Source organism: Eriocheir sinensis, unplaced genomic scaffold (assembly GCF_024679095.1).
Source record: "Eriocheir sinensis breed Jianghai 21 unplaced genomic scaffold, ASM2467909v1 Scaffold1261, whole genome shotgun sequence".
NCBI classification, from domain to species: domain Eukaryota; kingdom Metazoa; phylum Arthropoda; class Malacostraca; order Decapoda; family Varunidae; genus Eriocheir; species Eriocheir sinensis.
Window position 1 is genome coordinate 50,925 of NW_026110586.1, and position 19,320 is coordinate 70,244.

The 19,320-nt window shown below is 41.4% G+C and overlaps 1 protein-coding gene across 12 annotated transcripts in view; it reads right to left on the reverse strand.

The window, feature by feature from the left end:
* The window catches only part of LOC126989659 (fibronectin-like), a 79,789-nt gene that overhangs the window by 48,352 nt on the left and 12,117 nt on the right, over positions 1-19,320 (reverse strand). The window contains exons 7-14 of one of the 12 annotated variants that reach the window (XM_050848268.1): positions 18,019-18,294; positions 17,673-17,810; positions 17,409-17,552; positions 17,016-17,306; positions 16,714-16,845; positions 10,817-10,957; positions 9,914-10,140; positions 6,924-9,506 (exon numbers count right to left, since the gene is read on the reverse strand). The exons of 5 other annotated variants lie outside the window; for them this stretch is intronic. In XM_050848268.1, coding sequence (XP_050704225.1) covers positions 9,261-9,506; positions 9,914-10,140; positions 10,817-10,957; positions 16,714-16,845; positions 17,016-17,306; positions 17,409-17,552; positions 17,673-17,810; positions 18,019-18,294 — 1,595 coding nt within the window. In that variant the 3' untranslated portion in view covers positions 6,924-9,260. Of the gene's footprint in view, positions 1-6,923; positions 9,507-9,913; positions 10,141-10,816; positions 10,958-16,713; positions 16,846-17,015; positions 17,307-17,408; positions 17,553-17,672; positions 17,811-18,018; positions 18,295-19,320 lie in introns of those variants that run through there. 6 more of the 12 variants (XM_050848266.1, XM_050848264.1, XM_050848263.1 and 3 more) reach the window with 6 other exon arrangements.

The window sequence follows — 19,320 nt, forward strand, 5'->3', positions numbered from 1 at the left end:
GTGTGTGTGTGTGTGTGTGTGTGTGTGTGTGTGTGTGTGTGTGTGTGTTACAAAACAAATGCGAATGGTTATCACGATTTTCAGAACGCACAGATAAGTTATTCCTGACAATTGTAGTACTACCACTACTAATACTGTGCGTCTATTACTACTACTACTACTACTGTTACTACTACTACTACTACTACTACTGCTAGGTCTACTACTACTACTACTACTACTACTACTACTACTACTGTTAGGTCCACTACTACTACTACGACTACTTCTACTACTATTACTATAACTACTGCTGGGTCTACTACTACTACTACTACTACTACTACTACTGCTACTACTAAAATTGCTACTACTACTACTACTACTACTACTACTACTACTACTACTACTACTACTACTACTACTACTACTACTACTACTACTACTACTACTAAAATTACTACTACTACTACTACTACTACTACTACTACTACTACTACTACTACTACTACTACTACTACTACTACTACTACTACTACTATTACTACTACTACTACTACTACTACTACTACTACTACTACTACTACTACTACTACTACTACTACTACTACTACTTCTACTACTACTACTACTACTACTACTACTACTACTACTACTACTGCTACCACTACTACTACTATTTGTTGCGGGGCACATCGGCGCCGTACATGCACTATGTATCAGAAGCAACAAAAAGCATTGCGCATGATGGGTTGCCACAGTTATCTTTCGAAGGAGAAAAACCTTAACACATTATCTCTGAGTGTTTGATTAGCAAAGATGATGGCGGGGGAAGAAGAGGAGGAGGAGGAGGAGGAGGAGGAGGAACACAAAAGAACACAAAGGAAGAACAAACAACAGCAAACCAGCTGGTCCTTACGAGGCTGTTTGTGACAAGCTACACTAACTATCTAATCGAAGGTGGAAGATGAAGGACAGCAAAGGCGAAGGCTCCTCCCCACCCCCCATCCCTCCAGCTAAAGCTGGCAGGAAAGGAAAAAGAACCATGCAGCATGGAAAAACTGCACGGAAATTATGTAGGAAAGAGGAAAGAACTACCATTACTGCTACCACTAACCGGGCGATAAAAGCGGACAAGGACACCAGTATTCGGAAGAACTTAACGTTATTACGACAATGAGGAATATCTTAGTTGGTGGTTGGATTCAAAATACTTAACTTATCTATTCTTAAAGGCCGTAACTGTTGTACTATCAACGACATCACAGGGTAGAGAGTTCCAAACATTAACAACTCGATTGATGAAGTGTTTAGCTTCGTGCGACGAGAATCTTTTACCACTTATCTTCAAATTGTGATTTCTTCTTGTTCTATTTGATCGATCAATTGTAAAGTAATCTTCCGCATTAATATCATTGAATCCTTTAAACATTTTAAACACTTCTATTAGATCGCCTCGCATTCTTCGTTTTGATAGGATGAATTAATTTACTTCTTTAAGCCTTTGTTCATATGATAAATTTTTCAACCTAGGAATCATCTTTGTTACTCTTCGTTGAACCCGTTCCAACTTTTCTATGTCTTTTCTGTAATAGGGAGACCAAAACTGTACACAGCACTCTAGACGGGGTCGAACCAACGAATTATACAGTTTTAATATTACTTTTTCCGATTTATTATTAAAGACTCGTCCGATGAAGCCAACCAATTTGTTTGCAGTTTTAACTACCTCTGAACAATGCTGACCGGGCTTTAAATCGCTTGATATAGTGATTCTAAGATCCTTTTCTTTACTTACCGCAGAAAGTTGTTTGGCATTCATTACGTACCGAACGCGATTGTTATTTTTTCCGATGTGCAACACTTTACATTTGTCAACGTTAAATTTCATTAGCCATTGATTGGCCCAACGTGCAAGTCGATCTATATCTGATTGTAAAGCTTCTTCGTCGAGAGTCGCAGTTACTTTACTAGCAATTTTTGTGTCATCAGCAAATTTTGATACTTTGCAAGTGAGCCCATCATCGATATCATTAACATAAATTAAGAAGAGCATGGGGCCAAGCACTGATCCTCGAGGTACGCCGCTTCTGACATCGAGCCAGTTAGATGTAACACCGTTTAGAACTACTCTCTGTTTCCGCTCAGGGAGCCAGTCCACAAGCCAATTGTGAATGTTACCCGAGATACCGTGCGCCGATAGTTTGCTGAGCAAGCGTTGGTGGAGGACCTTATCAAATGCCTTTTGAAAATCCAGATATATGATATCTACAGATCTGCTTTCATCGAACACCTAAAAAATATAATGAAAAAAATCAAGTAAGTTAGTTAAACGCGAACGTTTACTACGAAAGCCATGTTGCGAATTATATATTATATTATTTTCTTCGAAGAATTTCACCATATTGTCGCGAATGATAGTCTCCATTAACTTACAAACAATCGATGTCAGGGTGAGACTTGTCCCCCTTTTTGAAAATTGGTGTGACATTTGCAAGTTTCCAATCCGACGGAACTTTTCCAGCTGTTAAAGATTTATTGAATATGATGGAGAGCGGTTTACAAATTTGAAGTTTGATTTCTTTTAAGACCCTAGGGGTAATTTTGTCTGGACCAGGAGCTTTGCTTACTTTAATCTTTTCAATTGTTCGTAAAATGTCACTTTCTACGATGAGCACGCCACTCAACATCTTTTTGGTCCTTCTAACCTCCAGCGGTTGAGGTGATAAACAATCATCGTCGGTAAATACGGATGCGAAAAAGTTATTTAGGATTGTAGCCATTTCATTTTCATCGTTCGTGTGGTTACCATTATCATTAGCAAGCGGTCTGATACCGAGTGACTTTTTATTATTTACAAAGCTGAAAGATTCTTTAGGATTAGATTTACTCGTTTCCGCTATATATTCTTCAAGATTTTTCTTGCTTCGTTTTATTAATTTCTTGGTTTCGCGGCGAGTTCTGTCCAACTCTAGTTTGTCAGCCTCACTCTGAGTTAATATGTATCTACTGTATACGCGCTTTTTAAGAGATAGGCTATTTTGAATTTCGTTATTCCACCATTTGGGTTTCTTCTTAAAAGCTGAACGTCTGTTACGATAGGGTACGCATATGCTTATGGCATTGTTCAATAATGTGGTAAAGACCCCCCAAGATTTATCAATATCTGTTTCCGCCGAGATTTCAGTCCAGTCAGAATTATTTACAATTGATCGGAGTCTTACGAAATTCGCTCCCTGATAATCAGGCACCTTCTCTTTACTAGGAGTTACTTTACTCTCTTTCATATTGATGCTGAATGTGATTGTTCGGTGATCGCTAGAACTAAAAATTGGACCAACATTTACTTCGTTAACTAGATCAGCTGTCGTTGAAAAGATAAGGTCAAGTATATTATTTTCCCGAGTCGGTTCTTGAAAGTGTTGATGTAAATCACTTTCTTGTATATTTGTGTACAGGTCGAGCTGAAATATTCCTTGAGTATAAGAAAAACCCTCAGAAACTCCACCTAGAAGCCAGGAGGTACAACCTCAAATGGCCCACGGAAGACATCTCTTTCAGGAAAAAACAAGAACCAGCTGTTATGCAGAATAGGGATGGGAGTACCGTCGATAGAGGGGAGGGACGGGGAGCTCACACCGACAACTGGTTCCCAGGGAGGCTTTTTAGTGTAAAGGTCGCCACACTCCTCTACACCGCAGGCCTAAATAAATAGGCACGGTCCAGCTGACTAGGACCCTGGAACTCCAGCCATTGTCTCATAAAGAGATCCTCTGCCTGAAGTCCATTCCACCACTGCTGCTGCCCAAAGTCTTCACCGTGACCCTGAAAGAAAGAAAGAAAGAAAGAAGGCTCCTCCCCACACCCCACCATCCCTCCAGCCAAAGCTAGCAGAAAAGGAACCTTGCAGCATGGAAAAACTGCATGGAAATTATGTATGAGAGAGGAAAGAACTACCATTACTGCTACCACTAACCGGGCGATAAAATTGGACAAGGACATCAGTATTCGAAAAACTTAACGTTATTAAGACAATGAGTAATATCTTACTTGCTGGTTGGATTTAAAATACTTGTCTAATCTATTCTTGAAGGCCGTAACTGTTGTACTATCAGCGACATCACAGGGTAGAGAATTCCAAACATTAACGACTCGATTGAAGAATTGTTTGGCTTCGTCGACGAAAATCTTTTACCACTGATCTTATTTTCACGTACTCGCCAATACTCCCTTTGTTGTTATAGGAGATGTGCAGCGTAGACTCAATTAAATACAAAGGTCCATTAGACGGCAGGTAAGAAGGCACGCGTCCTTGTCTCCGCGGCGCCTCGCAAGGACAGAGTCTGCAGCATCGCACCCTTTTTTTCTTGTTTTCCTTATTTCTCTATTTTTCCCTCTTTTCCTACGGCTCTCCATATCAGTTTTCCACCATCATACCTTGTTTTAAGTTTTATCTTTTCTACATTTTTCCGTTTTTATCTGCTCTTTTCAACTTTCTTCATTTTTCCTTTAATTGGCCGATTATTTTCCATTTCATTTTTACTTTCACATTTTCTGTTAACTCATATTCTTTTTTTTCCCCGTTCTTTCTCTTTATCTCATTTCCCTATTTCTTCCGTCTTTCCCATGCTCATTTCCATATCTTTTTCTATCTTCATTTTTATTTATTTTTCATTTTACTTTTTTCCTTGTTTACCTGCCTTTTACTTTTCTATCTACCCTTTTTTCAGCATTATTATTACATTTTTTTTGCTTTTAACACCCTATTCTTTCCGTCTTCATTTTTTACTTTCATATTCTTTCTGTTGCCCCTTTATTATTCTTCGTTACCTTCATTTTCCTATTTTTTTTCTTTCATTCCCTTATTCTGTCCCATACCTTTTATCTTCCTTCTTTTATTTGTTTTTCATTTCACTTTCTCCTGTTATTCATCTTTTACCTTTCCCTCTACTCTTCTTTCTTTCAACGTTCTTACTTTTTCCTTTAACATCGCTACTTTTCCCCACTTTTATTTTTTACTTTCATTTCATTCCTGTTTCTATTGTTATTCGACTTTCTCCTTACTTTCTTCCTTTCATTGCCCGACTATCTCACTACCTAACTTTTTTTTCCCATACTCTTTTCTTCACTTTTTCAATCATTTGCTTCCTATTTTCATCCAACTTTGCCAATCTTTTCCCTTTCTTCCTACTCATTCTATTATTTTTTTTCTAATTCTTCTTACCTTTTCCATAATTTCTCAAAACATCAATTCGTTTCCAAAACTCTTTCTCTTTTATGCCAACCTGCCTCTTAGTTTTTCCATAAATTATTCCAACGTATTTCCTAGTTTTCCCCAAATTTCCCAATATTTCCATTCACCACCCTATAATTTACTTACTTATCGCTACTTTTTACGAAATGTTCCCTTCTCACCTTCTTTTTCCCTATTTGCCAATACTAATTTTCCTAATATATCCATACTTTTCTTGTCACGATTGTTAAGGATTTTCTACGAGAGAGAGAGAGAGAGAGAGAGAGAGAGAGAGAGTGTGTGTGTCATTAGTACCTTTTTCGTGTTATCTTTCAATCGTAAGAGGAACAAAACGTCTTCATTACTTGTCCATTCTCTCTCTCTCTCTCTCATATTATGTCTGTTTATCTCCCTATAAATGTTATTTGTCATGATATTGCAAGTTTCAATATTCCATGGACGAGTCCGTAAATTTTCAAGTCAAGGGACTCGATATATGAAGTTTGAGCTGCCTTTGTTATTCCTCACAAGCGAAAACGTATCTGAAGCTATCCTTGCATTGCACAGTTCAAAACACCACCATACAGAAATGAAAAAAAAAATCGTCAATGCCATATTTGTATCTTCAAGTGAAAATATACAGTTTACTCTCAGATATAAACCCACTCTTGTGTATTTTTGTTAAGGTTAGGATAATTGAATTACGAAGGTGAGTATAGACCATCAACATAACATACCCTTAACGTGTATAGGTGAGGGAGTGATGGGTAGGAGAGTGAGAGAGTGATTTGACATATCGTCGCCCAGCTAGACACGAGGGAGTGAAGGAAGGAATGGTCAAGTGAATAAGTATAGGAGAGAAACTATCAATTTTGTTTAGTTTAGGATAATCGAATTACGAAGGTGATTTAGCATATCGTCCGTGTTAACAGCGTTTCCGTGACTTATTAGTTAGACCTACAATAGTTTATGCTTGCCTTCGTGTATCTGCTGGCAATAATGTTCCGTACTTCTTGATGGCAATTTGTTCAGCTCCTTTGAACGACATCTACTGCTTCCTGATGTTTTGTCTTTACGATGTTACTATTTTACAAAAAAAAATTCATTAATAAATCTACTATTATATTGTTTTTTGTTGTTTGTTCGTTCATTGATTTATTCACCGATCAAAAATATGTCCACCAATTCCATTTGACTTCCTAACAATACGTTCCTTTCAACAATACATGTCCATGTAGCAGAAATGGCTGACCTAAGAGTGAAAACAACATTCAAAGTCAGACATCCCATATTAGGGTAAAAATATTCCTAGGATACAAATTAAGGTTATACAAAAGGAGCGTGCTCGATAACCAACAGCAACGAGGAGACAAAGAAATCAACATGCACCGGCCCAACAGTGATACCCCTTCAGTACACCGCCGCAGGGAAATGGTTGTCTAATAAAATTCCTACAAGGAAGCAAGGCGGTCCTATTTTCTTTTCAATCGCTTTGTACATCACAGTAAACAGTTATTTCAGGCTGGGAGAGAATAATATTATATTCGTGTTCGTAACGTTAAAATCACAGTGGTGGAAGCACGCTCAAAATAAAAAAAAGTTAGAAATCTACTTAGGCACAGCTTAAAACACACACACACACACACACACACACACACACACACAGTCACACACACACACACCTTCGCGTGGGCATCAAGGTTAACAAGCCTCAGAGATACATAGACAGGCACGCGCAAATGAACGTGACGAGTCTTTTTTTTTATTTATCTACAATTATTGGGTTTTTAGACGTTTTATCAAATGCACACGTTAGTAGTCACCTGTTTCCCTTTGAATCATTGAGACACGATTCACAGCTAATTATTTACTTGCTTAACCTATATCACTATGTATATGTCGCTCGTCACACAGGAACGTCCATTTCTGCATGTTTTTACGATTAAATGTTTTGTAGGGGAATATTTTTTGTCGTCATTATGTTATGTTATTGCCCATAGCTTCTATATATTACATGCTTGGATAAAGAGACCCCTTCAACAGGATCCTGCCTTCCATATATATAATGTAGTGGCTAAGATAACTATTAGAACATTTACAATAATCATATATCAACAATGAAGTCAATATAAATTATAATAATGATAATAATAATCAAATAATAATAACAATAAAATAACAATAATAACAATAATAATAATAATAATAATAATAATAATAATAATAATAATAATAATAATAATAATAATAACAATAATAATAATAATAATAATAATAATAATAATAATAATAATAATAATAATAATAATAATAATAATAATAATAATAATAATAATAATAATAATAATAATAATAATAATGATAATGATGACGATGATGATGATGATGATGATGATGATGATAATAATAATAATAATAATAATAATAATAATAATAATAATAATAATAATAATAATAATAATAATAATATAATAATAACAATTGCTTTCACTGCACTAGAAACCGCACGCCTAATTGAATACCAGTTGGGCTGGAGTAGAAGTCTTACTTAAATGTTTTAAGAATCCACCAGTGATTAAGTCACGCTAACGGACTGGGGCAGGCCGCTTACAGGCGATATTGCTTTCCAGAGTAAAGACTTTGTACGAGGAGGAAAATATGATTAATGTAGCAATGAACGTCAAGATATGTAAGAGAAACACAGCCATTTGGTACTGTGTCCTACACACTACAGTTCTGAGGCATTCGAGTCTATACTGTATTGTACGTAATACACACCTAGTACATTATAAAAGAAGGAACAATGAATATACTTTAGAAATATTACAGTTAATCTACTTACTGCCACACCACGACCTAAACGCCATTTACGTCACCCTTCCCGTGCAGCATCGTTTGCCTGTGGCTGTGAAGTCTCCTGAGCTCCTACAGCCCCCACAGCGGTGCAACGAGACCATCGACCAAGGCACAGCACGAGACGCCCGAAAACCGTGGGATATTGTTCTGCCACACCCAAGAAGAGAAGCTTCGGGCAGCCCTTGTTCCTCCTGCATCCCTTGCACCAACACACCTAACCGACCCACAAGGAAGAGGAGGAAGAGGAAGGGAAAAATAAAATAAAAGAACAAGGAGAAGAAGAATGATGACGTGAAGGGAGTTATGAGAACAAGAAGCAGCCCATCGCTCATATGTAACAGTTTCATGTTGCCCATGAAACTGCTACATATGTTGCTGCTTTGTTTCTTTAACTCTATTCACGCCGTCATTCTCCTTCTTGTTCTTGGTCCTTTTCTTCCTCCCCCTTGTGAGTCAGTTAGGTGTGTTGGTGAAAGGGATGCTGGAGGAGCAAGGGCTGCCCAAAGCATCTCTTTCTGGGCGTGGCAGAATAATATCACAAGGTTTTGGGGCGTCTCGTGCTGTGTCTTGGTCGATGGTCTTAAGGTTTATAACAAAAGACCAGGGCCCATACTTATAAACTGAACACTTCGACCCAGGCCCTGTGGAGTCCTATATCCCGGGTGTTAATCTGAGACTCGGCGCGAGTAGCTAAAGTTGCTCCCGGGCAGGCATAAGCCCTCGGTCTTCGGCTGACGCTCACTATAGCCTTTTGAAACCCTATTATAGTGGATATGATGTACTTCTATTCAATACTTTCACTATTTTAAGGTATTTTTACCCATTAGTTTTCATATGAGATAAGTGATCTTTCGAGCAGACTCGCCGTTGTTGGCAACTTTACGTTCTCCACTATCCGTGGGGGCTGGAACCCCAGCTAGGTTGAAAACTCGTCACGTTGGAGAGACTTAAGTCAAACGCCTCATTTCTTTATAAGTATGGGCCCAGAGCATATTAGTAATTAAGTATGAAAAGCTTGAATCTTAACAAATACCAAAAAGGGTTCACATATTCCTCTTGTTTGAGGTAAGAGATTGCGAAAGGCTTGGTAATGACAGTCTGCTAAGAAGAGCTAAAATAATCTTCACAATCTAGAACCCAGATCATGATTCGACTTTTTCCCATCATTCACCGATTATATGGACTAATGGCACTACAGAGAGCGCCGTTCGCTTGTGGAATGGCCAATGATGTGTATCACATAGCCCAAAATAATAGGCTTTGACGAACCATTTTTCTTGTAAAGAATAAAACCACCGAACAAAAGTAGGATCAGCAATATTCCACCTCCCACCGACAGCCCAATAATGAGACCAGTATTGGAGGGTGAAGGGTCGCTAATGTAGGCCGTGGTAACGTTGATCTTCTCAGGATCGCCTTCCCCCGCGCCGTTCAAAGCCTGAAAAAATATAATACAGACATAATAAGAGAGGGAAGGGAGAAGGCTGTGCGAACTCGGTAAAACATCAACCGCTCTTCCATCCCTGCCAACAACATGCGAAATGACAGGGGCGGCCAGATGAGTGCCAGTCAAGACGCTGGTTTTTACATACATGAATTAGAGGAAGGCATGAACCGGACGCTATGCACCACGTTTCTCCATGCAATGTGTAAATTTCCTCGTCGTGTCTGTTTACACGGGCTACACTATGTCAACATGATACGTCAGATTCTTCAACTCCAGCAAAGTATAGTGAAGTACTTTCATATCTTTGTTCATCCAATGTCTCTGGTTACAGTTTCCCTGATGTCACAACAGCAACACTATATATCTTCATACTCATACTGCAAAGCACCACCTCTTACCATGACATACACGACGTAAGAACTGGAGGAAGACAGTTCCGTGATCTCATACGTCATCTCTTCTGGGTTAGTGACGGTGACTTCGTCGATTACATCCCCGTTCATTGCTTTCCATCTGAGGCGCCACCCGTTAAGTGTGCCACGAATGGACAGCGGTAGGCCCCACGCCACCGTTACGGAAGAGGTGCTGTTCGCTATCTGTTCGACTGACGTTGGCTTGCTGGAGGCTGTGCGAAAGGAAGAACGTGGAACAACGACGAAGGTTATTGATCAACCGGAAAAAAATCCTCCACAGTTAGGTTAGTATGTGTAACAAATCCAGGGAAGTTTAGACGATGAAATTGTTCGTGTCATCATTATAACTATCTTAAAACATAAGAACATAAGAACGGAGGAGTCTACAAGAGGCCGGTAGGCCTGTACAAGGCAGCTCCTTTGAACCTAAGCTCCCGTGTGTCTAACCCCACCTAATATCGCTGTCCATGAATTTATCTAATCTATATTTGAATGTGACAATTGTATTGGCACTCACCACATGACTGCTAAGCCTATTCCACTCATCCACCACCCTGTTAGTAAACCAATTTTTGCCTATGTCCCTGTTGCATCTGAATTTATCCAATTTAAACCAATTACTTCGTGTCCTACCCGGTTCTCTTACCAACAAAACCTTATGAATATCCCCCTTATTAAAGCCCTTCATCCATTTATAAACCTCGATCATGTCTCCACGCACCCTTCGCCCTTCTAGAGAATGCACGTTTAACTGTTTGAGTCTCTCCTCGTATGGCAAGTTTCTCAACCCCTTTCTCAACTTGAAACATGTTGTTCAGGTTAGAAAAATCGTCTCTCGACGATAAGACTAGTGACGGTCAAAGCCTCCATCTCCATTGAACCACTCACCTTCCTCGGGGGTGGTGGCGCTGCAGTCAGTGTACTCCAGATTGTTGTCGACGTGGATCTGAAGAAAGACATTCGAGTAGGCGGGCAGCGACGTCACCGTGGCGGAGATGTCATCTTTCCCGACGTTCTCCCAGCCATCTCCTGCAGCACCACTACTTATTTTGCTTTCGTAGAACAGGCAAAAAAGTATCCTTTTTTTACAGTAAAGAAAGCAGCTCAAGGAAAAAAAACAAAACAATAATGAGAACAAAAGCCCGGTAATCATTGCCCATTTATAAAAACAAAAATAGTTTAGAAGAATGGCTAAAAGAGAGGTCAATTTCAGGAGGAGAGATGCCTCTATACACTCCTCTACAAAGAGTTCAAGTCGTCGGCAGGAGGAAATACAGACGAAATATGATTTTGCTCCAGATTTTACCATTGTAAGGGATGAAGGAGTGCAGATGCTGGCTAGCTCTTCCATTACAGATTTGAACAGTATAGGGATGAGCCAGAGTGTTCAGTGGGGGCTGCAGGAGTGGGAGGCATGCAGTTAGCAAATTCAAAAGAGCGGTCAGTGTGAAAATATCTATAGAAGATATAAAGCGTTAATGTCTAATAGAACTTTGTGTGTGGAGACCCATCACATATGAGATGCCTACTCAATATGAGTGCGGACAAGGCCCCTGTATATAGATACCATCTGGGAGGGGGAATAGAGCTGACGGAGACGATACAGAACGCCCAACCTAAAGGAAGCTGATTTAGGAAGAGAGGAGATATGAGATTTCCAGTTGAAACTTGGAGTTAAGGATAAGAACATAAGAACATAAGAACGCAGGAGTCTACAAGAGGCCGGTAGGCCTGTACGAGGCAGCTCCTTTGACCCTAAGCTCCCGTGTATCTAACCCCACCTAATATCGCTGTCCATGAATTTATCTAGTCTATTTTTGAATGTGACAATTGTATTGGCACTCACCACATGACTGCTAAGCCTATTCCACTCATCCACCACCCTGTTAGTAAACCAATTTTTGCCTATGTCCCTGTTGAATCTGAATTTATCCAGTTTAAACCCATTACTTCGTGTCCTACCCGGTTCTCTTACCAACAAAACCTTATGAATGTCTCCCTTATTAAAGTCCTTCATCCATTTATAAACCTCGATCATGTCTCCACGTACCCTTCGCCTTTCTAGAGAATGCAAGTTTAACTGTTTGAGTCTTCCCTCGTATGGCAAGTTTCTCAACCCCTGAATCATCTTAGTCATCCTCCTCTGCACCGATTCTAACATTTTGATATCCATTCTATAGTAAGGTGACCAGAACTGAACCGCATAGTCAAGATGAGGTCTAACTAATGCTAAATATAGTTTGAGGAAGACTTCGGGGCTTCTGTTGCTTACGCTCCTTGAAATAAATCCCAGTACCCTATTAGCTCGATTTCTAGCTTGAATGCATTGTGCCCTTGGACGGAGATCAGAGCTCACTAAGACCCCTAAGTCCCTCTCGCACCCAGACCTACTTATGACAGTGTCATTTAAGTAATAGTTATGTGAGGGGTTGTTCCTACCTACACTCAGAATACTGCACTTCCCTACATTGAACTCCATCTGCCATTTATCCGCCCAGTCATACAATCTGTTGAGTTCACCTAGGAGAATACTAGCGTCCTGATCCGACTCAATTACTCTACCGATCTTGGTATCATCTGCAAATTTACTAACATCACTACTAATTCTTGTATCTAAGTCATTGATATAAATAATAAACAAAAGTGGACCTAATACCGAACCTTGTGGGACCCCACTCGTAACACATCCCCAGTCAGATCTTTTACCATTGATTTGCACTCTTTGCTTCCTATTGCTAAGCCACGCCTTGACCCAGTTCAAAACTTTACCCTCTACTCCGTGAGCCTGTAATTTAAGCAACAGTCGTTGGTGAGGAACTTTGTCAAACGCTTTACTAAAATCAAGATAGATTACATCATAATTTTCATCTCTGTCAACCGCCTCAAATACTTTATTGTAGAAGGACAAGAGATTGGTGAGGCATGACCTACCTTTTGTGAACCCATGCTGCGAGTCGTGAATTAAGCTATGTTTCTCTAAATGCTCCCGAATGTTCCTGGCTATTATGGACTCCAGCATCTTGCCTATAACCGATGTTAAGCTAATTGGGCGATAGTTTGAAGCAACTGACCTGTCCCCCTTTTTAAAAATCGGCGTCACATTAGCTACTTTCCATAGGCTCGGCACATAGCCAGTATTTACCGACATCTTAAAGATGTCGGTTAGTGGGTCAATGAGTATATCGCCTAATTCCTTTAATACCCTCGGAAATATCCCGTCAGGACCTGGCGACTTGTTCTTCTTAAGCTTATCTATCTCATCCTGAACTACTTGCCTGGTAATGATTATATCCCTCAATTTATCGCCATCCCCGCCCTCGTACACCTGAACTCTTTCCGGTATAGTCGTTCGATCCTCCTGTGTGAATACTGAAAGGAAGTAGTCGTTCAACAATGTGCTCATATTTTCGTAATTTTCTACTAGCTCCCCTGTGTTTGTTTTCAGCGGTCCAATTTTCTCCCGTGTTTTTGTTCTATACATCTGAAAGAAGCCCTTAGGATTACTTTTCGCCTCATTTGCTACTTTGATCTCATAGTTCCTTTTTGCTATCCTGGTGTTTTTCTTAACTAATCTAGATAGTTCGACGTACCGGCCCCTGAGATGTGTCTCACCATTCTTTATTTTCTGATAAATTCCCTTCTTTAACCCAGACCCAGATAGACCGAGGTTATGTATTGTAGAAAAAAAAGTATCAGCTGAGTGTTATCGAAGAATAGGGGATAGGTGTTTGGAAGATTGTGTAAAGTTGACAGGTGGAGAAATTGAGTTTTTGAGACGTTGAAGGACATCAGGTTCTTCTTGCCCCAGTCGGAAATAATAGTGAGGTCTGAGGTTAAGCGTTCTGCAGCCTCCAGACTGGAGTCATGTGGTTTCTGTTGGGAGAGTCTTCTATTAAAAGATGTTGAGTAAAGTGATCAGCGTACGAATAGATAGGACAGCTTGTTTTGGAAAGAAGATCATCAATGAACAACAGAAAGAGAGTGGGAGATAGGACAGAGCCCTGCGCAACACCATTGTTGATAGATTTAGGGGAAGAACAGTGACCGTCTACCACAGTAAAGATAGAGCGGCAAGAGAGGAAACTGAAGACGAAAGTGCAGAGAGAAGGATAGAATCCGTAGGAAGGTTGTTTGGAAAGCAAAGATTTGTGAGAGACTGTCGAAAGCTTTCGAGAAGTTTAAGGCAACAACAAAAGTTTCATCGAAACGGCTAAGAGAGGATGACCAGGAGTCAGTACGGAAGGAAAGATCACCAGTAGGACGTCCTTTGCGCAACCCGTACTGGCGATCAGATAGGTCAGGAGTTGATAGATGATAGTGAATCTTCCGGTTAAGAATTGGTTCAAATTCTTGAGAAAGACAGGCAAGTAAAGACGTAGGACGACAGTTTAAAGGGATTGGAGCGGTCACTCTTCTTAGGCACAGACGAAAGAGTGTCACCAGGCAGGGTGTCAGCTTGGAAGCACAGATCTTAAAGACAATAGGAGGCAGTCCATCAGGTCCATAAGTCTTCTAAGGTTTGAGGCCGGAGAGGGCATAGAGAACGAGTAGGAGGAATATGCCCTGAATCGTCCAGAGTTGAGTTTTTAAAGTAGGTTTGAGCGAAGAGTTCAGCCATACAGACAGATGTAACAGCAGCGCTGCCATCAGGACTAAGGAGAGGTGGGTAAGATGAAAAAGTTATATTATTAGGTATATTTTTTACTAGATGACAAAAGTCTCTGGGAGTTAAGAGAAAGCAAGGTGCTAACATTTACAATTGATGAAATAGTTTTTGGCAAGTCGAAGAATAGATTTGGCACGATTCCGGGCAGAAATGCAGAGATCGTAATTAGCTTAAGTGCGAAGGCTCTGTTACCTTTTGTGAGCTGCCTTTCTATCTTTAATAGCACGAGAACAAGCGTGATTGAGCTAAGGCTTTTCGGCATGAGGAGTTGAAAAAGTACGTGGAATGTGTGCCTCCATTCCGAAGGCAGTCGCCTCAGTGATGCGCTGAGCACACACAGAGGGGTCTCTCTCCTGGAACCAGTAATTATTCCACGGGAAATCGGAAAAGTATATCCTCAGGTCGTCCCACCGAGCTGAAGCAAAAAGCTAAAAGCACCGCCTCTTCGGTGGGTCCAGAGGCTGTACAGGAGCGATAGGACAGAATACTGAAATAAATTTGTGATCGAAGGAGCCCAACGGAGAGAACAGTTTAATGGAATAAGGGGGGCTTCGTGGTGCAGTGGTTAGCACACTCGGCTCACAATCGAGAGAGCCCGGGTTCGATTCCCGGGCGGAGTGGAAAAACTTGGGCGGTTTTTCCGATACCCTACGCCCCTGTCCACCCAGCAGTGAATGGGTACCAGGTATTAATCGGGGGTTGTGTCCCGTCTCCTGGGGTCTGTTCCCTTCTCCTATAATTCCTTCCCCCTCCTGTCTCTCTCCGGCATATGACCACAGATGTTGCGCCAACTAAACGAAACTTTCCAACTTTTTAATGGAATAAGCTGAAGGATTAGAGGTTAGGAAGAGGTCCAGAATGTTGGGCGTGTCTCCAAGGCTGTCGGGGATATGAGTAGTGTGCTGAATCAACTGCTCTAGATCACTGAGGAGAGCAAAATTGTAGGCTTGTTCACCAGGCTGGTCAGTGAAAGAGGATGAAAGCCAAAGCTGGTGATGAACATTGAAATATCCTAAGATGGAATTTTCAGCGAAGAGAGAGTCAAGATGTTCTCCTCTTTAGAGTTCAAATAGTAAAAAAAATTGACATGGTTGGTCGAGTTAGGTAAGAGATAAACAGCACAAATGTACTTAGTAATATAGTGACAATGAAGACAGATGGTGGAAAATTCAGAACAGTCAAGGTGGTGGGCACGAGAGCAAGCGATGTTGTGTACGTAGACGCAACATCCAGCTTTGGATTGAAAGTCAGGATAGAGATAGTAGGAGGGAACATAATAGAGAATACTGTCAGAAGCCCCCGAGACCTGGGTTTCGGTGAGGAAAAGAAGGTGAGATTTAGGGGAGGAGATATGAAGTTCCATAGAAGGGAAATTATAACGAAGACCGCAAATGTAGCAGAAGTTAATGAAAAGTGTTCGGAGAGCTGTAAGAACACCTCTCAGGTCGAAAGTAAAAAGAGGAGTTCGCTCTGAGAGCATATGTGGTCCCCTCCCACCCTATCGGAGACTCCAAGGCATTCTAAAGTTCAGCCATTTTGAAGTATGATAAATTTTGAGAAAGTGATGTGTGTGTATCGTGCATTTAGTGTGGTGGTGAAAGTAAGTTAATTTGTCTTTAGAGAGCATGCTGAACCTCTCTCTGGTGTTGATGAGACAACGGAAAGTGAGGATACGGGAAGGGTTTTTGGTGTGCTTGCAGCACCCTCATTGCTTCCCGTATATGCCTCGCCGGGAGTGACTTGCGTCCGTTTCGGTAGGTCTCTTCGTACCTACTACCACCAATGTGATGATTGAACAGGGTGGAGCCACAGCTAAAGATCATCCCCAAACACACGATACCCAACACAACAATCATCGTACATTAAACCATTGTTACACCTGCGGCACACAGCAAGCATACAACTATTTTCCATCGCATCCACCAGAAACGTCCAATCACTATAAATAACATCAACAACACTTAATAAAAGGAACAACAGTTATAATATCAGCAGCTACAGCAACACAGCACGAAAACAATAGAACAATAGCAACGACGACAGCCTGATGACAGAGCAGGAGTACCATACCCCACACAGAGATGCGGCAGGGGGAGGGCCATGCACGAAGGTAGCTCACCTGCGTCATCAGACCACAGTGAATCGTAGGTCCACGTGAGGTTGTAGAATCCGACCGGGCATTCCGCGTCCTCGAGGGTCCAGCTGAGTGATACCTGGCCAGGCTCGGAGGACTCGCAATTCAACGTTTTTACTGGCGAAAAGGAAGAAAAAATAAGTATCATATATGTTGTTAAACGAGATGCAACATATTGTCAAGTCTCTTATGTGTTTAGTTCCCTGGCAACATATCGATTATTGCAAAAATTCCTTAAAGTAATTTCAATGTGAAGTATTTTATAGAGGTCTCCCTTGATCACTTACCCGAGTTAACGAGATATGCTGTCACTGGCGGGGATGCATCTCCTAGCTCAGCCACGTCCACTACTTTTGCCATCACCGTCACGTCCACCGTTACGCCACAGGAGGCTACCTGAATCTCTGAGAAAAAAGTGCTGTTGTCTTCTGTCGTGAGGGATCCAATGCCACCAGTCGAGTCCTCCCATTTGACTTGATAAAAGTCAATGATGCCGTTTTTCTTCTCAGGTTCAGACCAGGTCACAGTAATGACTAAACCCTCTGTTGCAACATTCACCTCAGTAGACGGTCCGGGAGCTGCATGACAACACGGTCAAGTTTATTGACAGTTGGGGGTTAAATTTCATTTTTCAAAACGCAGTTATTCATTTTCTTATATCTTATAACTTTAAAACTCACCTGCCATGGGAGTAACAGCGGAGCAATTTACAGCTTCGACACCACTGCCCACGGTGAGCTCAACGGAGTACTTGGTGTAGGGAAGAGCGGATATGCTGTAACATATTTCGTCGGCAGTCCATTCCATCGTCGTGCTGTCTGAATCTGCAGCGAGGGAGGAGCTTGTCATTAGGAAAGTGAGAGTTGGACTGTTGCCAGATGCAGCCAGACAACAAGAGTAATATCACATCTATTTGAGGCGGGGAAACTATGCTGGACGCGTACCTACAAGGTCATCTGACCAGAGCACATCACCCTCCCACTTCAGGTTGTACCGTGACACTGGACAGGAATCGGAATAAGGCAACCAGCACACCTCCACCCCAAGGTCATGGGCGTCGCAGTCCACCTCTTCTGGCAAAACTGGAATGAAGTGGTCAGGTAGCGTCTCCCATGAAAACTACAGGTAAGACAATGTAAAACTAATAATGTCACTGTAATAATATAGTGCAATCCGGTGTGTCCTTGTAGTGATGCACGAAATATAAAGTGTTAACAAAATATGAAAAGACATTTTAGGGAAGAGCTTTTTAACCCAAAACAGACACAACTGAGCCCCTGCGTCACTTACCATCGTCCACGACGGTAACGTACTCCACCTTGGAGCTCGGCCCCCAACCCGCGCCGTTGAGGGCCTTCACAGCGAGGCCGACACTCACGCACGGCTCCAGGCCCTCCACCCGGGCACTGTGCTCGTCCCCGGCCACCTGCGTCACTGGATCTGTTCCTCCATCAACAGTTATCCCGTAATTTTTTATGACTCCGTTTTCCTCGGCGGGAGTCTCCCAGGTGACCACCGCCGCGCCCTGCTCCGATACCACGCTCAGGATCACCGGCGGGCCCGGCACTGTCAGGGAGACGCAAACAACGCACACTTCACGTCGTTGGCTGCAGACACACTTGTACAAATAATTAGCAGTAACGCTTCTCTGTAAATCTTATAAATACTTGCATCTACTTATTACTACGTGCGGCTTCTTATGAATAACTATTGTAACTTGTAAATACTGTTGCTACGTGCAAGTATTTGTAGTTATTTCTTTTTGTACATGTGGCTGAACATAAAATATTGCTCCACGTATTGAACACTTTTGGCAACGTGTGAATACCATAAACACTTGTAGCTGCTTGTGAATACATAAGACTACTTATAAATGTTTGTCGATGCTTGTAAATACTTGTGGCTAAATCCGAAAACTTAAGCCAAATTTTAATTGATTCTGCTTCATAGTATTTGTGACTATTAAGGAAAAATTAATTGTAATTACTTGTGGCAACTTGATAATTATTACGGTTACTTGTAAATACCGCGCAACTTTGTCTGCACTAAACCTAATTGTAAACACTTGTGAATTTGGCTGGAGTAGGTAGGAAGACACCTACCGAGCGGGCGCAAGCCACTCCCGGTGAGGTATATATGGGAGGTGAGAAGGGAGCTGAAGCCCTCCAAAGACCCTTCCCATGTCCTCACTAACCGTTTCCCTATTGTCTCACCAACACCGGAGAGTAGTTCAGCATGCTCTCTAAAGACAGATCCTCTCTTTATCCACACCACACTGCATTCACACAACATATACACCTTTTCCCAAAATTAAAATTTCAAAATGGCGCACATACACCAAGCCTCGGAAACCCCGACTGGGGGGGGGGACCACAAATTCCCCCAGGGAGGACTCCCCTTCTGGCTGCCGACCCGAGAGGTGTCTTGATAACTCCTCGAACCTCTTTCTTCTCAATTTCTGCAACATTCGCGGTCTTCGCTCTAATTTTCATTCTGTGGAACATCATCTCTCCTCCTCTAAACCTCACCTTCTCTTCCTTACCGAAACACAGGTTTCTGAGGCTACTGACAGCAATCTCTACTCTGTTCCCT